At 51.2% G+C, this 22,679-nt stretch overlaps 1 protein-coding gene across 3 annotated transcripts; it reads left to right on the top strand.

Annotated features, from left to right (window-relative positions):
• Nucleotides 1-569: 569 nt before the first annotated feature.
• Nucleotides 570-20,937, top strand: TFAP2A (transcription factor AP-2 alpha). Of its 3 annotated transcripts, XM_030492181.1 has the most exons (8): nucleotides 570-674; nucleotides 8,545-8,602; nucleotides 8,704-8,979; nucleotides 11,945-11,996; nucleotides 13,804-14,035; nucleotides 15,008-15,126; nucleotides 17,449-17,590; nucleotides 19,113-20,937. In XM_030492181.1, the coding sequence occupies exons 1-8, from the start codon at nucleotides 601-603 to the stop codon at nucleotides 19,399-19,401; spliced, it is 1,242 nt and encodes a 413-aa protein (XP_030348041.1). In that variant the 5' UTR covers nucleotides 570-600; the 3' UTR covers nucleotides 19,402-20,937. The 3 variants fall into 3 exon arrangements, with proteins under 3 accessions (XP_030348041.1, XP_030348021.1, XP_030348031.1); XM_030492161.1 differs by having other exon boundaries at nucleotides 8,545-8,979; XM_030492171.1 differs by lacking the exon at nucleotides 570-674 and adding an exon at nucleotides 7,168-7,247 and having other exon boundaries at nucleotides 8,545-8,979.
• The last annotated feature ends 1,742 nt before the right edge of the window (nucleotides 20,938-22,679 follow it).

Raw genomic sequence — 22,679 nt, 5'->3', positions numbered from 1 at the left:
CCGGCCGCTGCTGCCCCGCCCCCAGCAGAAAACATATGCATTTTGGGGGGCTCTTTGTTTCCCCCTGGGCTCCCCCGGCCACTTGCAGCGCCTCCGTTACCCACCTGGGCAAGTTCAGCTCTCCTGCTGTTTTGTCTTTTGGGGTTGTTACTGCTATTATTATTATTACTACTATTATTATTATTGCTACGAGCGCTCACTCTCGCTTGGCAACCTGCCCCCCGAGGAAACCTACCGCCCCCCGGGGGAAGAGGGAAGCTCGTCCGTCGCCCAACCCGGCCGCAGCCACCGGGGCGAGCAGAGCCCCCCCTCCTCCACCCTGTTCTGGGGAGCAGCGCAGGGGCAGCGGAGCGGGCGGCTTGCAGCGCGGTCGGGAGATGCCCGGGGGGGCTGGCGGCGATGCACCCCGGGGGACCGCGGGCCGGGCGGGCGCGGTGGGAGTGCGGCGGCGGGGGGCAGCGCGCAGGCATCGCGGGAGTAGCGCGCAGGCGCGGGTAGGGAGCACCCAGCTCTTTATGGCCAGGTGAGAGAGTCCCGGCGCAGGTAAGGGGGAGGATTTACCTATAGGCGTCTCGGGCGGGTGGCTTGGCCTCGCAGTCCATGACCAGCAGGAACCTTGGGATCCGCAGCCTGCAGCCAGGATGTCTATCCTTGCCAAAATGGGGGACTGGCAGGTAAGGCGACCCTCCTGCCCTGGGGGGTGGTAATTGTTATTTTGGGACGGGAGGCACAGCTGGAGCGGGAAAGGTGACGGGCCGGCAGGGAGCGGGGACAAACCTGACACCGGAGTTGGCGGTTATGAGGCTGCTTGTGCTGGGAGCTGCCCCCGGCCACCGGCGGGACCCGGCCGCAACAGGTAGAGAGCGGCGGGCCGGGACGATGGCCGGGAGGGGCGAGGGTTGCTTCTCCGCCGCCGCTGGGGCCGGCGCGGCCCGGGGCTGAGTTGCCCAGCAGCGTGGGCCGGAGAAGGGCGGCGTGTGCCCGCCCGCCGTCCCTCCGCCCGGGGCCGGCGGCCGCGGTAGTCGTCCCGCCGCGGGGCCCCGGGACTGCCCTCGGAGCGCGGCGGGCCCCATAGCCCGGGGCCTGCGCTGCAGGCGTACGTCGCCGTGAGCCCTCACCTGAGCCTGTCCCATGGATAAAGGACGCTGTCGGGTCCTACCCGGCTGTAGACGCAGCGGCAGCGCCCGTGGAAAGCAGTCCCGCGGGGTGAGCTGGAGGGAAAAGCAGCACCCATCAGCAAGAGTGGCCGGGTGGGGAAAACGCGGCCCCGGCCCGGCCCTGTGGGTCCCGCGGGCGAGCCTACGCGCGTGGAGCTACGGCGGCTCCCAAACCGGGAGACACTTGAAAATCTCTTCAGCGCCTTGGTGTCTGTCCCCTCGGGCCGGACCGCCGCGATTTGCCGGCTAATACAGGGAAAGAAGAACCGTCCCGATCAAACACCCGGGCTCTTATTGTCGAAAACCACTGTTTTTTCCCGGACAGTCCAGCTGAAGATGGGAGCCTAGCTGCTTTTTCTGCTCTCAACCACTCAAATTTCTCTGCTAAGTCTTTCTTCGGATTGTCTTATTTATTTCTTAGGGTAGCAATAAGTCGTCTGCAGAAAAAAAAAAAAAGGAGGGGGAGGGAGAATGCAGTAAACCAAGATTTATTTTTGATTATTTTTTTACATTTAGAACTGGCGTCTTTTTATCATGTTGGTGCGGAAAAGCGATCAAAAGAGCATTTTAATTTTTTTTTTTTTTTTTTATTGAAGCCAACTCGTACTTAGAGGCTATCTGCCTTGAAATTTGTTCCCGACTTTTCCTTACAACCCGGCTCTCCGTGCTCCCGCTCCCCGGCGCTGCGGCCGCCCCATACCCACTGCCCCTCCACCCCGTGCCCGGCGGAGGGTCCCAGCCTGGCAGACACGGTGCGCAGACAGCAGGAGCCGAGTCCCAGTGCGGTTCTCCTGCGGAAAGACGCTCCTTCCCTTAGTACTCCCACACCCTGGAGCTGGCGGAGAGGAGGGACAAGGGCCAGGCCTTTGGCCCACGGGAGTCCCGAGTGGCCGCGGGTGGGAGGCTGTCCCGGCTCCGCCAGGACGGCGCTAAGGGGCGATGGGCCCCTTAGTTATCTGCCGCCCCTCCTCTTATTCTCATCTTCCCCCCCGGGGGCATTAACTAGGCTTAATCTGCCAGTTCCATTTGAACCTCAATGGGAGTAAAACCAACAGTTTACTCTCCTGCGACTTGCAGACAAAAGCGCTGGTGAAAAAGAGCATCGGGGTGTGGAGGAGGGGGTGAGGGGGTAAGGGGAAAGAGAATAAAAGAAAAAAATAATCCGTTTTGAGGATGTAGATGTGTGTGTGTGGAAGAGCAGGCCCGGAGCCTGCAGGCTTTGCCGACCTTCCCGACTTTGGGACGCGTGCCCTGGCCCCCCAGGCCCTGCAGTGGCTCCCCACGGAGCGGAGGGGCTGTTGGCTGCTGGAGGCAGTGCATTTTTCCCAGGGTCGGGCGGAGGGGCCGCAGGGTCCCCCGGGCCCACAGGGCAGGTTCTGCGGTTGGCAGAGGGTTTTGGGGAGCGACAGGGCAGCCAGATGCCCTCCCTTCCCGTGGGGATGCCCCACTCCGGGGAGTGCCCGGGGAGCTGGGCCCAGGGAGAAGGGATGCTTCGGTCCCCCGTTAGGAGCTGCGCGGGATCGGTGAGAGGGGAAAACGAAGCCTTTCGGTGAATGGATACAGGCTGGGCACCCGAGGACGTAAAGGAGGACAAGGGTGGAAGAGCAGCCCCCCGGGAGGGCGGTCTGAGCGCCCGCTTAGCGGCACATTGTTAAGCAAACGAAGCTCTCCACCTAAGAAAGTACCGAAGTTTTATTATGGTCGTTGTTTTGTCCCTTTGCTCAAGTGCTTGCAAGACTTTCTGGCTCCTGCTGCATTCACATTACCGCTCATCTACTTCTTTCTGGGAGGTTATGCTGGGTTTATTCGGCTACTTTTTTTCCTGAAGCCCAACAGCCAACAGAGCCGAGAGGAACCAAATAGTTTGCAAAAGAAAAAAGCTTTTCAAATATCCACCAAAAAGATCAAACCAAATCCAGAGGGCAACAGGAGACTCCGCAGACAATAACCTCGTTAGAGCAAGACCCGAGTCTCATTTCTCCTCGTTTTGGTTTCTTTAAAACCCCTGGGAAAAAAAAAAGGGGGGGGGGGAGGGGCAGAAGTAAGCCAGGGGGTGGCTCATGGCTAGCCCCAAAAGCTGCAGATGAAGGGACGGTCGCCTCTTTGGCCGCTTTCCTCCCCTCCTCCCTGGCAGGCAGGGGCGCGGGGGGAGCGGAGGCCGGCGAGCTCTGCTCGCCCGCAGGCAGGAAGACAGCCAGGGCCCGCTGCCCCCTGTGCAAGGGCTCGGCGGGTTGGAGAAAGCATTTTTTTCCTTTTTATTTTTTTTTCCTCTTTTTTTTTTCTTTTTTTGTCCCTTTTTTTTTTTTTTTTTTTGGGTTTTTTTTTTTTTTTGTTTTGTTTGCTTTTGGTTTGTTTTTTGTTTTCCCCTCTTTGCTCGTGGGTCCTCGCTACCTGTGTCCATCGCTGCAGGTTGTTGTGCTGGCGAGCAATTGGGCTGTTGTTGATATGCTAATGAGGCGATTAGGTTGTGGGTAAAGAGCTGGAAAAGGGAAAAGTTTCCACCATTAGAGGGAGATCTCCGAGCGCGGACGGGAGCGCTGCGCAGCCTCCGCCAGCCGCGCTCCCCACGCCGCCACCGCAGGGAAAGGCAGAACCAAACCCTCTCCCTCTCTCTCTCACGCCAATCCATGAAAATGCTTTGGAAACTGACGGATAATATCAAGTATGAGGAATGTGAGGTAAGCGCTTCACTCTGGCCGGGGCAGAGCCCCGGCCTCGCAGCTGCGAGCGGGAGCCTGAAGCATCCCTCCGACTCCCAATTTCGTTTAGGAAAACTTCTGCTCCTTCGCCAGGCTTCCGTGCGGTCCTGCAGCTGGAGAGGGGCTGGGGTCCTTCCCCAGGAACTTCGGGGATTGTGGAAAACCGGCTTTGTCGGAAGTGTATGAGGAAAGGCAAGCAGGATCCAGCATCAGTCTGGGCTATAGGTAGATCCTCTGTAGATAAGGCTCTAGGAGGCTACACTCATCCAGATGGATGGATGGATGGATAGGTGGCTGGCTAGCTGAATGAATGGACCGATGAATGAATGAATGAAAGGGCAAAGAGACAAAGGGAAGAGAATTATTCCTAAACGCCAGGTACCCGAGGCATCCCAGTAAATTGGCTCAGGATCGACGCTTCAATTCAATCTTTTGGATGTAGCGGCATGTCGATTATACCGAGCTGCACAAATTTGCAGTGGTCAGCTGCCGAACTGAAATCCCAGGGCTGCGAGCGGTGTTCCCCAGCTTCCTAATTTTCAGGGCCACACTCCCACGAGTTCGAAAAATAATATTTTTCCAAGTGGAAAATTAAAAGGAAAAAAAATTAAATCCACCCTGATTTGGTTTTGGAGCCGTTCAGCACCGAGTGTGTGCGTGCATCTCTCTGTGTCTGTGTGTGCATCCATATATTTAGAAAGAGGCGAGTGCCTTTTAATCTGACAAAAAGGTGAAGAGGAAAAAGAAGAGCGATGCCCAGGACCCATGCCTAGTCTCAAACCAACGAATATTATTGTCACCCGTTTCGCAAAAGTTGGCTGTGCAGCGCGTTTACACCGCCCAATAAAGGACTCCACTTTGCAAACGAACGCAGTTATGTGGTCGTGACCCACGCGGGAAGGTGCCCCCAGCCTCGGCGGAGCCCTGCCGACGGGCACGCCTGGGGCAAAGGGGGGGCCGTGATCCCAACCGACCCTGCCGCTGCTTCGGGCGATGCTGGAGCTTAGGGAAGGGATGGAGGACCGGCCAGGCTCGCCGGCGACTAAATGATGTGGTGGTTTAGTCCCGGATCGAGGAGTTTGGGATAAAGCTGTCTCCCGGTGCGGAAATTGAGGGCTTAGATACGCTCGCTGGCGGATGCTTGATTTCTTTGATTTCTAGGAATGAAGTGTCAGGGGTCTGTTTTTATTTATTTATTAAGCCGGGAAAAAAAATATATATGTGTGTGCATATATATATTGCTCAGCTGGATTTCAGAAGGAGAGAGTGTCTCTCTCCTTCCTCCCCCAGGCTCAGTGTTCAAGCGTGCACACGTGCGAGCGTGTGGATTTCATCGCCAATGGCTTTTGTTGCCTTGCGCTAACGGGACTTTGCACCGAAGTGCTCCCGAGCGCGGCGGGGGTAGCGGCCGCTCCGCCGCAGCCCGCGGGCTGTTGTGCGGGAGGGCGCGGTGCTGCTCCTCGTTCTGCTCGGGAGCGGCGGCGAGGTGACTTGCAGAGGGGACGGAAAAGAGGGTGGCTGTGCCCTGGCAGGGGTAGGACCTGCCTTTAAAAGGGAAAGAAGGAAAAAAAAAAAAATGGGGGGGAAGGAAAGCGGAGTAAAGCCCGGCCAGCTTCGCTCAGCCCCGGGGGCCGGAGCAGGCGGGCGGAGCGCGGGGCCGGGCGGCGGCGGCGCGGCGGCTGCGGTGGGGCAGCGGCGGCGAGGAGGAGCGGTGCCTGTTTGAGGGAGTTGTTTGGGAGTTGCACAGCCAGTCCGACGGGTTGCGCCGGAGCCCCGGCTTGTCTGGGCCGGGAGAAGCGCTCGCCTTGCCTCTTTTCCCGGCTCCCTCTCCCGCTCGCGTCCCTCCCGCCCTCCTTCCCTCCCTGCCTCGCCGCCTCCTGCCTTTTCCCCCCGTCTTTTCCCGGATCCTCCGAGAGGGGGGCCGCGGGGAGCCCGGCGGATGCTCCTTGGGCTCCCCAGCCCCCTCGCCCTGGGCGCCCGCCGGCCTCGGCGCTGGGCTCGAACCGGAGGAAGAAGAGGAGGAGGAGGAGGGCTGACACCCAGAAGGGGAGACACCCAAAAAAACTTTCCCAGCCGGTTTCCGGGACGCGGGGCACGGAGGCGAGCCGGCTCGGCGGCGTGGGGCGGCCGCCGCGGGAGCAGCGGCGCGGGGAGCCCCTCGGCGGGGCGCCGTCGAGGCATGGACGGGGCGGCGGCGGGGGGCGGCCCCGCGGAGCCCACTCCGCGCAAAGGCGGCGGCGCGGCCGAGGGCGGCAAGAGCCAAGCGGGCAGCCAGCAGCCGCTCTTCTCGCTGGGCTTTGAGGCCGGCTACGCGCAGCAGCCGCAGCCCGAGGTGCGCCCGCGAAGGACCGCGGGGCTCGGGGCATGGGGAGGCGACGGCGGTGGGGGGAGAGGAAGGGAAGGGAGGGGAAGAGAACGGGAGGAAGGGGGGATCCCGCGCCCCCTCCCCTCTCTCCTTCTGCCCGCACCCCACCCCCCTGCACCCCCCTCCTGGCTCCCACCCTCTCCCTCTCTCCGGATCTCTTTCTCTTTCACTTTTGCATGCCCTGCAACCTTTTAAAATGTTGCCCCTTCCCTGTGATTCGTCAGACGCAGCAGCATGTGCCCCCTCTCTCTCTCCCGCTCCCTCTCTCTCCCTTTTTGTCTCTCTCTCCCTCTCCCTCTCCCCCATCTCTGATTAGATACACTGATTCTTCATTCAATGGACGTCATTTAGAACAGGCTCTGCCTTGAGTTGCCTTCTCGCTTCACGCTCGATTTCCAGCCATTCTTCCCTTATTAAGTGTTCGTGTAATATTAATAGTCATGAATATCTGCTATTAGGAGTCTCCAGGAAGGCAGCAGATCTGTTATTAGGAGCTCAAGTGAAGCAGCAGCTAAGTCAAAGGAGAAAAAGAAAGAGACAGAGGAAAAAAAAAAAAAAAGAAAAAAAAAAGGATTAAGAAACAAACACACATACGCTAAAAACAAAACAAAAAAAAAAGGCAAAAAAAAAAAAAAGCGCAAAACAAACAAACAAAAAAGGAAAAAAAACCAAAACAACCAACTTTGACTCCTCACACTACGCCAGGATAGAGAGCTCGCCTTGGCAACACCCGATGAAGGGCAGCAGAGATCGGTGCAAGTTCTGATGGATTATAGTGGTGCGCCCGCGGTGCAGGAGCAGCCCCGGCGCCCCGGTCCCGCCGCTCGCGCCTAGCGCCGGGCTCCGGCCGCGCTCCCTCCGCGCCCGTGCCGCGCCCGCACCCGCGGGGCTCCGCCGGGGGCTGCGCGCTCCGCCGGTCCCTTTCCTCTGCCTCTTCTGGGGTTTTGGTTTTGGCTTTTTTTTTTTCTACCTTGACTTGTAACCCCCGACTCTTCGCAGATGTTAGTGCACAGTTTTTCGGCTATGGTGAGTTGCTTCGCGTTTCTCTCGGAGGGGGTTCGGTGTGTGCTGGGGCTTGCTATTGTTGTCGGCGGTGGCGGTCGGGGTTTCGCACGCAGCTTTCCGGAGAGAGCTTTTTTTCCTTCCTTCATTTTTCTTCCTTGCATTTCCTTCATTTTTATAAATTCGTTGGTTTAGGCCCCCCCCTTTTTTTTAATTCTTTCTTTTTTCCTCCTTTTTAAAATTTTTCTCTTTTTTTGTCTGCTTCGAGAGAAAGGCAAAAACCTTTCCTTGGACCCTACTGTTTCCATTTCCTCACCTTGCCACCTGCAAACGGGATATTTTCGTCTTTCTCGTTTCCCTTTTTCGGGATCGTGGCTCTTTCCCCTGTACCCTCCTCCTCCTCCGCGGAGGCCATGCCTTTTTCCCCGGACATACCTGGGGGCTGTTCTGCCCGGCTCCGGGAGCCGGCAGAGCCGTGCCGAAGGGCCCGGGAGCGTTCCGGTGCCGCTTGCCCGTCAGGGCCCGGGGCGGCGGGGCTGGGGTGTAGCTCCCCCCCGGCTGCCCGGCGCATTCCTCCGCTGCTCCGGCCGCCGCCGCCGCTCCCTCTGATCCCAAATGGCCCGCTGGCGAGCGGGGAGCTCGGCCGGGCACCGTGGTGGGTCTCCCCGTAGGTGGGGGCCCGTGGCCGTACCTTCGCCCCGAAACATTTGTAAAACTCGCGGGGGGAACGACTGGTTTGTTTAAAGCCTATTTCGGCGTCTTCTAGTAACAAAATGGCAGTGGGCTTGGATTTTCGAGGGTTTCCTTGGGATGCGTTACCGGTAATGCCAGCGACGGTATTTGTCTCGGTTCTGCCCAGGGCCAGTGGGAGGGTTTCGGGTCGTGGGAGAATTATTATTTCAATAATGCCCGCTTATGATTTTTTCCTTTTTATTTGCGGGGAATACCTGCTCCTGAAATGCCGGGGCCCGATCGGGAGTCCACGCTGTATCGCTGCAGTATTATAAGCAGTCCTGTTGTAATTATTGCTATTATTGCTGTTATCGTTGTTGCCGTTAGTATTATTATTATTATTCTTTAAAAAGCTAGACTGCTTGTTAATTGCGTGCGAAGGGAAATCAGAGGCAGAGAAACCCCCAGATCTGCTCTTCTCCGCCTCGGAGCGGACGAATTGCTCATCTTTGCCCAATAGGTAAAATTTGCAAGGTGATTTTGGGAAGAAACAGTTTGATATTATCTTTGTTTTTCTTTTCTCCCCCTCCTTCCCCTCCCCCTCCTCACCCCCCCAACCCCCCCCGTTCGTCACCCCCCTTTTCCCCAGGAGCGCCACGACAGTACCAGCAACGGGACAGCCCGGCTACCCCAGCTGGGGACCGTGGGTCAGTCTCCCTACACCAGCGCCCCGCCGCTCTCCCACACCCCCAACGCCGACTTCCAGCCCCCCTACTTCCCTCCGCCTTACCAGCCCATCTACCCCCAGTCTCAGGACCCCTACTCCCACGTGAACGACCCCTACAGCCTCAACCCCCTCCATGCCCAGCCGCAGCCCCAGCACCCGGGATGGCCGGGACAGAGGCAGAGCCAGGAGACGGGGCTCCTCCACACGCACCGGGGGTTGCCCCACCAGCTCTCGGGGCTGGACCCACGCAGGGACTACCGGCGACACGACGACCTGCTGCACGCCCCACACGGGCTGGGCTCCGGGCTGGCTGACCTGCCCCTCCACTCCATCCCCCACGCCATCGAGGACGTGCCGGTAAGCAAAGATGCTGCCCCAGGGCCTGCTGCCCCCGTCCCCTGTCCCCTCACCCCGCGGCAGCCCAACTTCGGGGGGATGGAGGGGGACACCCCCCGAAAGAGAAGAGGGAGGGAAGAAGAGACACCCCCCCAGGGGAAAGGCGAAGCCCCCACCTAGAACAATAGGTTCTTGCAGCCCGTCCCTGTGCGACGCCTCCCTGCTAAAGCGCCCGCTAAAATATAAATAAATCAAATTACTGTCATCGTTAACAATATCTTTCCTTCTCAATGACAATAAGCTGTTACGATTGGAAGAATATATAATATCACCACAGGGCTGTGCATTTGGGGATTTCTCACTGCCTTGGGAAAAACACGAGTCTGAAACGCGAGATCTCATTAAATGTCCTCCCAGGCAAACAGAAAGGGGGAAGGAAAGAAAGAAAGCAAAAAGAAAAAAAAAAAAAAAAACTGGGTGAAAGTGGCCTAAGAAGGGAAAATCGATGTCCTGTGATTACAGAATTGACATACGGGATAATGCCATCCTAAGTTGTGAGGGGGTACGGGCAGTCCTCTTCTCTAAAGGAATTAATTGACAAATCAGGGACGAGGTATACTAAAATGCTGCCGCCTTCTTTTAGTAGCGGTGTGAAGGGATGACCTCATAAATCATTAGCTATAGGTTATCAAATTCGAGCCAGACCTGCTACACCCTATATTAAATTAAACGTTGGGAGTCCATTGGAGGATGCATTATTTGGGGGACTTAATTCTGTTATCGATACATACAGATTTAAAAAATGATTTCTAATTAAGCATGACATTAGCACACGGGCTATTTACAAATCAAGCCAGGGCTATTGTTCGGTTAGGCAAGTGGCCTTATGCAATGTGATGGGTCCCGATCAAAGTTCATTTTTCTGGGTTTCTCCCTGAAAATGGAATTAGAATATGGCAATAAATATATCAAAGCCCACAGAGCTCGTGCTGAGGGGCTGAAGCTGCCCGACTTGCAGGAGGAAAGAGGGAGGGAGGGAAGTGTGGTATCTGGATGTGATTTTTGCTGAAATGCCATCCCAAATTACAGGATCAAATATTACAATAATATATTCGTTGACAGTTTAATGAGTACAGTTTCGTGTTGCAAGGATAATGTTCAGATGAACTTACCTATTTTTGGGGGTCATTTTGAAATCTTTTGTAAATTATACTCATGGAAAATAGTGAATTTATTACAGCCCTCATCTGGCTAAATTAGCCACAGAAAATTGCTGGTTATGTTTAGCAGTTTTGCAATAAACGCATACATTTCCCAAAGTGGAGGATTTAGTCAGCAATTTGGATCCGTTAAAAGCGGGTCGATTCACTAAACCTGATATAAAATAACATGGAGGCAATAGTAAGAATAAACTAATTTGTTGACTGCAAGCCCCTGATTGCTGTAAGGAGGAACATGACCTAAAATGTTCTCTTGAATTCTCCCTCTCCTCCATGGTGCTCTGTGGCGGAGGGCTTACTCGGGAAGCCTCCTCTCTCTGCAGTTCTATGAATTAATAGCATTGCTATACTTCGGGAAAACCAAATGCCATCTGGTTTAAATCCTTAAACCAGCCCAGCCAAATTTTTTTTTCTCTGTAAAACTGAATCAGCAGACTGCATGCACCAAGGCATAAAAATAAGAGGATGTATCTTTAACTAGTATTTTGTATAGTTATTAAAAAAAAAAAAATAAAAAAAAGGAAAAAATCCTTTACTGAAATCTGGGTCGAGAAAGGGTCATTTTTGAATTTTTCCGTTGCTGCAACGGTTAACCTTTAATAAAAACGACTGCTAAATATTTAAGAAAATCAAGTAGACGTTGAAAATTATTTAATCATAAATATCTCCGTGGGATTTTAAACTTAACAGTCCTCCCTGTATGGAATATGTGTAGAAATAACACAAATAAAAGTATTATGCCACACTACATTTACTTTATGGGTTTAGGGTGCATGCATAAAGGGATCATATTTCCCCATATAGTTAAAACACAAGAACTGCAGCAGTAGTCATTTCTGAACATTTCTCAATTTAATTATACTTAAATCCAGAAGCACTTTAGGCAAGTTACAAATGAGAGCATTGAGTATAATAAAACCTGTAATAAAGCAACTTAGTACCATCCACCCGGAATCATTGAGATCAGGCACAATTAACAGGAGCATAAATCCAAGACAGAATGGAAAATGTTAGAATCAGTATTATTGTTGGACAAAGACTAGAGAAGGAAGTAATAGTTTTTTAAATGGTAATGCCTGGGTTTTGTAACGATTGCGAAATCTTCTATCTCAGCAGCACTGGTGTTAATTTGTAAACACAGCCAGACATTATATTGCCTGTCAGTTTTTGGAATTAGAAAACATGATTTCATTTGACTTTCTAATCACGTCGTGGCTCTGCCGCGCGAACCCCAGCTGTAGCCGCCACCACGGAACCTGAGAGGGGACAATAGTGGGGGAGCCCGGGGGTGCGTGGGGCGGCGTGGGACCCCCCCCTGCACCCCACCGCTCCCCGCTCCTTTGTGCTTTCCCTCCCGTGGGCGCAGCGCCGGTGGGGAAGGGCCAGGACTGCTTGCCAGGGAAAAGAGGAGAAGGAGGGAAGGGAAAAGGGGAGAGGGAAGGGAGAGGAGGGAGCCGGCAGAAGCTGGAGGCCACTCGGATGTCGGGCTCGGCCGCTCAAGCCCCGGGGGCATGTGGGCGATTTATCATTTATTTCTATTTCTTGAGGAACTGGGGAAGAGCAGGGAGGGATGCAGGATTCCTCCCGATAAAGGAAATCCCCCCCTAAATCCCATCTGCTCCCTGCCGCAGGATCTTTTTTTCCCTGCTTGCACCGTGCCTGGGGTGGGGGCCCACAACTTCTCCCTCACCTCAGGTCCTCCCACCACCCCCCCGCCGTTAGTTGTGGTTGTACATTTACATCCCTGCCTGTTCCTTTTGTTGCAGCACGTAGAAGACCCCGGTATTAACATCCCAGATCAAACTGTAATTAAGAAAGGTAAGCCGTTTCCTTGCGCATACCAAACATGTCGTCACAGGCTGGGGACTACTGGCAGGGAGGACTTACCCGGCCTCCCCCCACCCCCCGGCCCCGGGCTTCTTCCTCTGGCATGTACTGTTGGCCAAGAGGTCGGAGGCAGAGAAAGAAAACGGGCGATGCGGGTCAAAATCCGCCCTCTTACGTGGCCACGTTTGCCGGGTCTTTTAATTATTGTTGTCGTTAACGAGGAAAAGTGATAGTAGATGATCTAGAAAATCTGAGATGGTATTTTAGTGCATTAGGGAACAATTCGGTTCCATGGTTTGCCCCACACATCTGGTTGAACGGTCGGAGGGGTTTAGTCGTTGTTGGTAAACGGGGCTGTGAATGAGAAAACAAAACGTTGTTCCTCCTTCTTCGGGTTTTCTTATTTAAATCGCGGCGGTGATGAGGTGGGCTGCTGGAGAGCAAGGGGCCGGTTTCTGGAAGCTGGTGTGTGTCTGTCAGGCAGGCGGTTTGCTTTTCGTTGGCTTTGTGTGCTTGCTTCACTTGGAATGGCATTGCTTGGAAGCCGGTCCCCAAATCGCGCAAAGTATTTCTGGTGTGTTTCCACTCGGTTTTCTTTTCCCGGTTTTCTTCGGGTGACCGAAGGATTGGGAAAGATGGCACAGGGCAATTTGCAACAGAGGGTCTCGGTGGAAAGCGAGTGGTTTGCGTTTGGATCCCGTGCAGGGAGCTGCTGGTGGAGTAAAACTCGCGGCGCTCGTGGCATAGGCACTGCCCGCTCCGAGGGGTGCCGCGGCCGTGTGCCCGCCTGGGATTCTGGTGCCCCGGCCGCCATCGGAGCAAGGTGCTGAGCAGAGCAGCCCTCCTCCGTAACCCTAACCGCTGTGCAGTCAGCGAGCCCAAAGTTTAATCCCCCTCTCCCCTCTGCAAAGCCTTTGTCACGTCAAATTAGATGTGCACGGGATAAATCTTAAGAGATGCTCTTTCCAAGTCGACATGATAATTGGCTCTTTTATTAGTAATCTCAAGAGTTCGTTTAACTCCTGTTGTATCTATTAGCCTTCCCAGAGCTATTAATGTCACAAGCGATCTATCCAAAATGGAGAGAGCCCCCCGCTTGGTTTGCCTGCGCCCGCGAAAGAGTACCGAGGTCGGGCGGCGGGGTGTGCATGTGTGTGCATGTGTGAAACGGTCAGGCGGCTGCACGGCCGGGGCCGGCGGGCACCGCAAACCCGAACGGCGGCACGGCCCGCCCCGGGGAGGGACTAGGCTTTTATATTTGGGGGGAGCGCGAGCCGGGGCACGCGCGTGCCGGCTCCCCGCTGCGTTACGTGTTTTCCCACGTCAAAAGTTGCGCGCCGGGGAGGCGCGGGGCGGGCGGGACGGCCCCCGAGGGAGCCTGTCCGGCGCCCATCTCCCGGCACGGGTCGAGGGCAAGGCAGTCGGCGGCTCCCCGCTGCGGGCCAGCCCTGCCCGTGACGTCTAACGCGGTCGGTACTGACGTGCTTTAACAACCAGCACTCGCCCCCCCTCGACGGCGTGCCACGCTCCCGGATAGGGGGAAAAGGGGCAGCGCGGGGCCGCCGCGTTCCTTTCGGATTCCCGTGGTGAGGGACGAGGGCTGCCCCGCTCCCCTCCCTCGGCGAGCCGAGGGTACCCCTGCCGCAGGCCTGCCCTCGCTCCCCCCGTGCGCGCAGGCGGTGCGGGGCCGGGGCTGGCCGCACCGAGCGGCCCCGGTGCCCGGCGGCGGCGTCCCGTCCCGTGCCCTCCCTTTTCCCCATCTCCTGACCCTCACCTCCCTGCTCCTCCCTCCCTGCAGGCCCCGTGTCCCTCTCCAAGTCTAACAACAACGCCGTCTCCTCCATCCCCATCAACAAGGACACGCTCTTCGGCGGGGTGGTGAACCCCAACGAGGTCTTCTGCTCGGTGCCGGGCCGCCTCTCGCTGCTCAGCTCCACCTCCAAGTACAAGGTCACGGTGGCGGAAGTGCAGAGACGCCTCTCGCCGCCCGAGTGCCTCAACGCCTCCCTGCTGGGCGGAGTGCTACGGAGGTGAGGGGCGGGGGAACGGCGGGAGGCGGGCTGGCGACCGATAACGCCCGCTGCCGCCGGGCCGTGCTCTGCCGTGGCGAGCGGGAGGGAGGGAGTGATGGAGGAAGGAGGGGGATGATGATGATGATGATGATGATGATGATGATAATGATGAGAGTCCGCACGGGGCGGCAGCGGCTGATGGTGCGGGGGGTCGCGGCGCCCACCGCTAGGGGGCGAGGTGTGCGCGGCCGCTGGGGCAGCGCTGCCAGCCAGCCGGGGGAGAGGGGGGGCTGTAACCATGGCAACGCACAGCCTTCTGTGTATGTCCCGGACACACTGTCCCATCACGGTGATGAACCCCAGCATCACCCCTTTACCCTTGTAACAGGGGGAGGTTGCCAGTGGGTGCCCCGTCACTGGCACCCACCCTGCTGCCCTGGGCCTGTGGCCTCACCCAGGCAATTACGCAGTTCCCGGGCAGGGAATAGCATCCAGGATTAATTAAGCCAACTCCCACCTCCACAGCCTGGGTTGGTTTGGCTTGGCCGAAAAGCCACAGATGGGCCATGGAGGGATAAGTGAGAGGGCAGTGATGCTCCATGGCAGTAGTGGGGGCTACTGGTGTATAAATTGGACACCTCCCATAAAGGCCTAGACCGCTGCCTGGGTCTGTGGGAAGAAGGTACCCCGGGTCTATGTTACCTTAAAGCTCTGATAGCTGCCTCTGGTCAGAGCTCCCCAATGGCCTGGAGGCTGATCCAAACCTTAGTGAGGGCCCCTGTTCCCTAGACATGAAGCCACCCAAAGCCCCATCCCTATGTCCAAGACTGCTTTCAGCAGCATTTGCTTTTCAGCTCCCCATAACCATGCTCCCCCACGCTTTCACTCCTCTCTATGGGAAGGTGATGGGGCGATCCATGACAGGGACACAAAGTGGGAATGGGTGCCCCTCAGCAGCCCAATTTCTTAATGCCTTTCTGTCTGGAGCAGAGCGAAGTCTAAAAACGGAGGGAGATCTCTGCGGGAGAAACTGGACAAAATAGGATTAAACCTGCCAGCCGGGAGGCGTAAAGCTGCTAACGTTACCTTGCTCACGTCACTTGTGGAGGGTAAGTGACTTGGAGGGCTCCTTTGGAAAGTATGCCTGTTGCTTTTGCATAATGGGAGAAGACTTGGTGTTGGGTTGTGTTCTGGTTTTTGTTGGTTTTGGGGTTTTTTCCCCTGGAGTCAGTGCTGCTTGTTGGAAATCGGAAAGGTGTTATTTTCTGTGCCTCAGAAAAAATATTAATTGTGTGCCTTTCTTTTTATTTTAACCTGAAGCGGGATCGTGTGAGTTCTACAGACTCAGTGTTGCATTCTACCATTTATTTGCTTTTAAGTCTCTGAGCTAGATGTTTTCAGGGCCCTATTTTGCTCCCTTGTTCAAGTGAGTAATCCCTTCCTAGAGTAAGCAGATCTCACTGGGAGCAGCATGGGAAGGATCCTTGCTCATGGGGATTGTGGCCTCAACCTTGTAAGAGACCCCAAAGTGTTGAGTTGGAAGTTACGGGTAGCAGAGCCTCTAATGCTTCGCTGCTCTCGTTCTGCCACAGGTGGACAACCAAGCAATTTTAAATGTCAGAAACTGCAGCTACTTTAAGTTTATTCTCCCTCCCAGCCTGCAGCCACATAAAAGTAAATCATTTAAGTTTTCTGACATCTGCATTTGAGAAATGCGTGACCATTACTTCCTGAATTAATTTGGGAATCCTTGACCTCAGCCATGAATTAATGGTGTCCTGAAAGCCTCAAAGTTGAACCACCACCAGCCCCCACTCCCTTTTGGTTCTCATTTTCAGAACATGTGTTCCCTTGGCTATATCATTCTCTTCTGCTTTGCTCTGGCCAGAAAAGGTGCAACTTAATGTCTAATGCCTTGGGATACCTTGTGCTGTCAGAAACGGGAGGTGGGAAGCTTGAGGGTTTGCAGTCATTTAGTTCTGACGCAGTTTCTGTGTCACACAGCCTGGCACAAAGTAAGCCCAAAGCTAGCAAATAGATCCTTGTCCTTTCCCCTCACTTATGGGTTTGACTGCATTTTGGACTGGTTCAGTCTGCAAAGCACTTTTAAGCTCAGCCTGGACTGCGCAGGTTTGCTGAAGTTTGGATGTGTAGGAGGGAATTTGTTGCTTTGTTTTGTTGTCGCTTTGCATTCTGCGAGAGATGTTTCATGTTCAAAGGGATGGGGAAAGAAGTGCTATGTGATGCCAGGCTTCAATTTATTTAAACACCAGGATTAGCGGCCCCACTATATTTATGCTGCGTGAAAATTACTGTGTTTTTGTGTTTCTGAAAATGCTTTGCCATCGCATCCACGCACTGTAGTGAAAATCTCGAGGCGAAAACTTGTAAAAAGTCTAGATTTGGTAGATGCTTGACATTTTTTGTGATGTTAATGAATATGGAGCAGGTTTTATGGTAATCTATTGTTCTGTTTGGCTTTCATATACAATGGCTTTAAAAGAATGATTTTTTTTGTAAACCAAAACAAAACCAGAGGCCCATCTCCAGATAACTTCGCGATGGTGGGTAATTTTTGGGGGGATGACAGTATAAACGTTGCTGTGGCTTTGAGTCCTGTAGCGATGAGGCAGTTTCTAGAGTACTGTTATTGTTTATGATCCGCTCCATTTTATGGAAACAAGCTCACTGGACTGAGGCTTTGAAGCTCTAATTGGCGCATGCGTTCTTCCGGAGCTAGAGCTAATGGCAGGAAGCCCTGCAGTAAAAACCAACTGGTTCAGGAAATTAAAACCAAAGATTTGAAAATCAACAAAACAGACAGACTCAGTGGAATGACCCTAAAATTCTCATGGTTAATCGTTTGGGGGTGAACATATAATTATATGCGATCAAGTTAAATTTTAAACACTTAGCTGTTTAATGCATTTTATTTAGAAGAGCTCTAGGAGTAATTATGATCAATATTAATCATTGATGCATTGCAAAAGAGTATAGAGAGGTGGCTGAGGCACACAAACATTTCCAGAGTGAATAGCTGTGAATGAAATGTAGGTAAATGCCTGTGTAGAGGTGTGGATATGTAAATCTAAGCGCACATTCGAGATGGATGGAGCCTGCCTGTCTAAAAGTATCTGTTAGTCAATGTAAACTTTGAAATCTCGCATAAGAATTTTTTTACCTGTAAGGATTGTCATGAAAATACACATTTGCATTGCTCTGACTGAAGCAAAGAAAACTCCTGCAAGATAAGACGTGATTAGCATTTCTTACCCTACCTTTTTCAAAGGAAAAAAGGTCCAAGCCTTTTAGAAGAAAAGCCCAAGTAGAATGTAGCCCACTTCTCTTTCTAATGGATGTTTTTCTCTGTGCAATGTGTACTGATGAGCCGTGTGTTTTCTTCCCATCCCCACTCGTGCCTCCCTTTTCAGGAGAAGCAGTACATCTAGCTAGAGACTTTGGGTACGTTTGTGAGACAGAATTTCCTGCCAAAGCAGTAGCTGAATTTCTCAACCGACAACATTCCGATCCAAACGAGCAAGTCACAAGAAAAAACATGCTTCTAGCTACAAAGTAAGACATTTACCTTTCTGGTGTGTTGCTCAGGAGTGAGGGGTGGGCAACAAACCCGGGTTTGGGGCTTTTATTTGTGAGCATTTGCCACATAGCCAGTGGCTGATGGGTTTGCAAATGGCGAGGGGGTGTGTTTGCCCTCCTGCTATAGGAGAACTCTATCACCCAGCTTGGTTTGCATCAAGTAAGTTTGTGCAGATTACCTTGAAAGCAAGCCGTGAAAATTGTGGGTGGATGTTTAGTTAAAGAAAAAGCAGTAATTCTTCAGAGCAAAACATTTTCCAGGCCTTTTCACTTAGCTTCTTAATTTAGGTAGAAGGGGAAAACTTCCTTCCCATTGACAGTAAAATAGAACCAGCACATTAAACTGATTTGAGTTCATTAAAATCGGCAATGGTTCTTTCTGCCTAAGCAGCTCTGTTACTCACTGAGTACTCGGATATTAAAAATATATTTTAAACTCCGATCTGCATGCAGTTAAAGTGCTAGCGGACTTTGCCATTGGTGGGGCTGCCTAGGTTTCCAGGTGGCATGTGGACAGAAAAAGATAGTTTTGATATGTTTGCTGGAAATGAAAAGGGTTGTTTAGTAGCCCTTAATTACCAATGGAGGTGTCACCAAAGGGCACAGTGCCAGAGGATGCAGGCAGAAGATGGGAGCCGCTTCATGGCTGGAAGACATTAATGCGGGTTTTTAGAATACAAAATGTTCCAACATGCCTCCGAGCTCTTTTGCTATAAGGTGTGTTATTTCCCCAACCATTTGTGCAGTGAGGGGATGGTTTAACCTAACTTCTGCACCGTGCCCTCGTATCCTCTCTTCCCACCTCCCTGGAAGGAAATTTCCAGACCCCAGTTAGTGTCAGCCTTCCCCTGTGTGGGAAGGTCCCTTTGGATTTGAAGATGGAGATGTACATACACAGATGTCTCAGAATACCCTAATTTAAAGCCTCGATTCCCCTCTTTGCCCTCACTGTTACTTCCTCACACACAGACATATTTTAGCCTTGTGAAGGAAGAGGCCCGCACCTCTCTCCAGTTCCCCCCAAAAAAAGTATCTTCCAAGACACAGATAAATCCCTTTGGATATCGCACCCCATCTACTCCCTTCTGCCCTGCTGGGGAACTTTAAACCTTGTGCCTGCTCCAAAACCCAGCTGAGCAGGGGCATGTGTTTGTGGGGAGGATGCAGGCAGCTGCGATGAGGGAGGTGCACGTATCTGTGTGCCTGTTAATTGCCTGTGTGCTGGCCAGGGCTGGGGCATGATGTGTGTGTGTGCTAGTGTGTGCATGTGAGCTGAAGGGAAGAGGTTTGTGCGTGTGAGAATTAGGGGGAAGGATGTGTAGAAAGGAGAAGGAGAGGCAAGAGAGCGCGTGTGCGCTCAGGGGCAGCAGCCCCCTTGATCCAGAGGCTTGTGTAATCTAGCAGGGAGAATGCAGAGGCTTTGCTGCCGCCAGTGATGGTTCATTTCTTTCCCCCTCTCTTGCCCTCCCTCCGTCTCTCTGCTCCATTTGTGCTACAGACAGATCTGTAAAGAGTTCACCGACCTGCTGGCTCAGGACCGATCTCCCCTGGGGAACTCGCGGCCCAACCCCATTTTGGAGCCGGGCATCCAGAGCTGCCTGACCCACTTCAACCTCATCTCGCACGGCTTCGGGAGCCCGGCAGTGTGCGCTGCCGTCACTGCCCTGCAGAACTATCTCACCGAGGCGCTCAAGGCCATGGACAAAATGTACCTCAGCAACAATCCCAACAGCCACACAGACAACAGCACCAAAAGCGGCGACAAAGAGGAGAAACACCGAAAGTGAGGATCCCCCCCACTCCTCTCCCTTCCCCCTCATAGCCCATCGATCCATTCATCTCCCTCCTCCCTCTCCCCTGCACCCAGCACCCCAGGCTACAGCAACAGAATGAGCGTCCTTCTGCCAATCTTGTTCTCTGACTCTGCAGGACTGCTCTGCCCTCTCCCCACATCCCTTCCCAGCATCCACATTTCCATTTGCTCCCTCTTAACTTCCCCCTCCTCTCTCTGCTGCCACCACCGTTTTAACCCCAGTTTGGAGCCTAAGAGAACAGAACAGGGGGACGGAGCCAGCAAAGGAAAAAAAGTTCTGTCTTGAGTTTGTGAACTTTTTTTTTTAAATAAAACAAAAGGAGGAAAAAAAAAATCACAAAAACAAAACAAAAAAGAAAAGGACTTTTTTTTTTTTTTCTAAAAATATATTAAAAAATTAAAAAAAATAACAAAAAGAAATAAACAATACTTTAAAAATTCTATGAGCTTCACCGGACTGAATCACCACCTTCCCTTACATAAACTTCAGTTAAGATTGTAGCCATATTAAAAAATGAAAAACATAAAAAAAAAGAGGCGAAAAAAGTACAACAGCAGCAGCAAACAAATGAAAGGCAAAAAGGACTGATGACATTTTATCAGTATTGTGAATAAACTTGAACACAAAACACAAGCAGTTCCATGTCATATCTTCAGTTGTAGAACTTTTTCCTGTCCAAGGTAAAGCGACCCACTTGAACTTTCTATTGCAACACGATTCACGGTTATTATATAAGGGAATCAGTGTTCATGTATGTATATATTTATTTATGTGTAATTTAATGGGAATTGTAAATATGGTGAGTCTGTTTTAAGCCTTTTTTTATTTATCTGGTGATCTCGTTTACCTCTTGTTTAGTGGGTTTTAAATCTTCCCCTCTTAGTTCATCATGTGGTTCATGGTACTTATTTAGATATCAGAGGTTTTTTGGGGGTTTTTCTCTGGGATTCATCATTTTTAGCCCTGTTGTAGCATGTTAAAGGCGACAATGAAGCAGCTGAACAAATAAAAAACCATGAATTTTTATATATAATTAGTATGACATTTAGTTTCTCATTGAAGATAAAATAAAGTGATGTTGGACCCTGGCAAGGTTTTTAAACATGTTGGTGGTTTTACAACCCTTATGTGTTGTGGAAAATGAAAGAAGAAGTTATTTTCATCCACTGTCCTTCTCCCGAAAGCACCATCAGAGCAATAAATTAATATTGTCTTTTAAAACAAGATTTAGCTTTTCTTTCCTGTCCCTCCTCTTTTTTTTTTTTTTCCTTTCTCCCTTTCTTTTGTTTTTATCCTTTTTTTTTTCTGTTTTCTTTTTTCCTTTTTTTTTTTTTCCCAAAGAACTTCAAACATTTGGGACCACCTGGTATCCTGTATTTCCACTGGCCATATTGGAAGCAGTTATAGTTGTATTGTATTGAGTTGTGCCGGCAGTAGTTTCCATGCCTATCAATGTATCATAGTCCTTTGTTGCCCAGATAAATAAATATTTGATACGCTTTATGTCGATTTTTTTTATTCAGTGGCTGTCTTTACCCAGGCGTATTTTTGTTCTTGGCAGTATTTTTTATTCAGTATGGTTACAGTAATTGAGTTTAACTCTCCCTTGACAATTGCTCCTTGCAATAAGCAGCTGAACCCATTGTTTCCCTCAAGTATAATAAAAACTTACTTTCAACTTGGAGTTCAGAGCAGGGTATCATTTAGATATTCCACTGAGTCTGTATTCAGACAAATGACACAATAAAGCACAATGTATTCTTTTGGATAAAAAATTGTCTGTACTACTAACAAAATGACACACTATCTTTTCTTTAACCAAAACATAATTTTATTTAAAAAAAAAAATAAAGTTTTATTTTATTTATGTTGACCTCTAGGTTTTTATTTATGTTCATATGTAGCGTGCAGAATTACAAGCCTATAATATTTTGTACATGTAGTTGTCCAAATGCAGAGCAGAGATTAAGAAAAAACATCTTGAGAAAGGTGTTTTAAAAAGAATAATTATCAAGCAAATACCAAAAATTAGGTGCTATGAAAAAAATTATATACTGGTGAATCAGAGCTGGGTGCTCCCTCCCCCTCAAGAAAAAAGAAAAGCTCCATAGTCGATGCCAACAAAATCATCTCACGGTTGTGAACTTTAGTGAAATCTTGCAGGAGACAGATTATTTCTGATTGATGGTTCGTGTTTTAGTGGAATGCACAGATTGACATTTGGAGGTGGTTGTGTCGGTTTATAAGGGTCTGAAATTTTTATCCTGAGTTTCTTCTTGTGGAAACCGGTTGTAAAATAGGAAAGCTTGCTTTGGAAAAAAAAAATGGAGTGTGCATCTTGGAGATGGGCTGTAAAAACAAGAGACTGCAGACTTCGAATCTGTTTTCCTTGGCCCAGGGAGTAGGTGAAGTCAGAATCAGGCTGGATTATATTATATCATAGGAAGGGTGGCTAACGTGGTTCAGAATGTAAAGGCATTTTAAAGAGATGGTCTCCTTTAAGTGTTCATGATATTTTGGTGGTGGTGGCTGATTTTTCTCTCTTCTCTTTCCTTCCCTCCCTCACTCTCCCCCCCTTTTTTTTCCCTTTTTGCTCAGGCAGGAATTGAGGTGGTTAAGAGGGAGGTGTTTACAATAAAGCCGCAAAGAGAATTAACATTTGCTCATATATTTTGACGTTTGGTAGGGCTGGTGAAGCAAAGCATTAGATAAAGCCCAAGATGTTTCATTTTGCTTTGGTAATCTACTTATGGAAGGCAGTGTAAAATCAATCTTGCCAAGCACAAAGAGAGTTGGTGGAGTCTAAATTCTATTTTCGAGAGCCAGCCAGTTTATAAAAATGGTGAATATTTTTTTCCTATAAATTGAAAGTGGATCTTTTGAATGCAAAGCTGCAATTGTTTTAAAAACAGTTATTTATTATTTCCAAGAGAGACTGGTTAACCGTAAAGTAGATGTAACAAAATAATGAGGTGAATGAACCCTAACTGTACATATTCTTGACATAAATGAAATGCACAGTACTGTAGCAGGTGAAGTGAAGCATTGTCTATGAGGGCTGTTTTTCTTGGCTGCATCTCAGATTGTGTGTGGGATCCTAACCTCAGGCACAATAGCATTCATAAACAGCAATACATTGCTGCTCTTTCTACAGCAACACATAAATACTCATTTTTAAACGAAAACAATCTTATTAAATACCATTCATTCATATCTGGATTTACAGATGCTTGTTACTTTTTGAAACCTGT

This window comes from Strigops habroptila, chromosome 1 (assembly GCF_004027225.2).
Source record: "Strigops habroptila isolate Jane chromosome 1, bStrHab1.2.pri, whole genome shotgun sequence".
Taxonomy (NCBI): domain Eukaryota; kingdom Metazoa; phylum Chordata; class Aves; order Psittaciformes; family Psittacidae; genus Strigops; species Strigops habroptila.
This window is presented reverse-complemented; position numbering and strand designations above follow the sequence as displayed.

What these genes read in the sequence shown, in the direction of transcription:
- TFAP2A (XM_030492161.1), top strand. Translation starts at nt 642, where the DNA reads ATGTCTATCCTTGCCAAAATGGGGGACTGGCAG. An exon ending in TCAAACTGTAATTAAGAAAG is followed by an intron (nt 11,997 to 13,803) that starts GTAAGCCGTTTC and finishes CCCTCCCTGCAG; the next exon opens with GCCCCGTGTCCCTCTCCAAG. An exon ending in CTGGGCGGAGTGCTACGGAG is followed by an intron (nt 14,036 to 15,007) that starts GTGAGGGGCGGG and finishes TGTCTGGAGCAG; the next exon opens with AGCGAAGTCTAAAAACGGAG.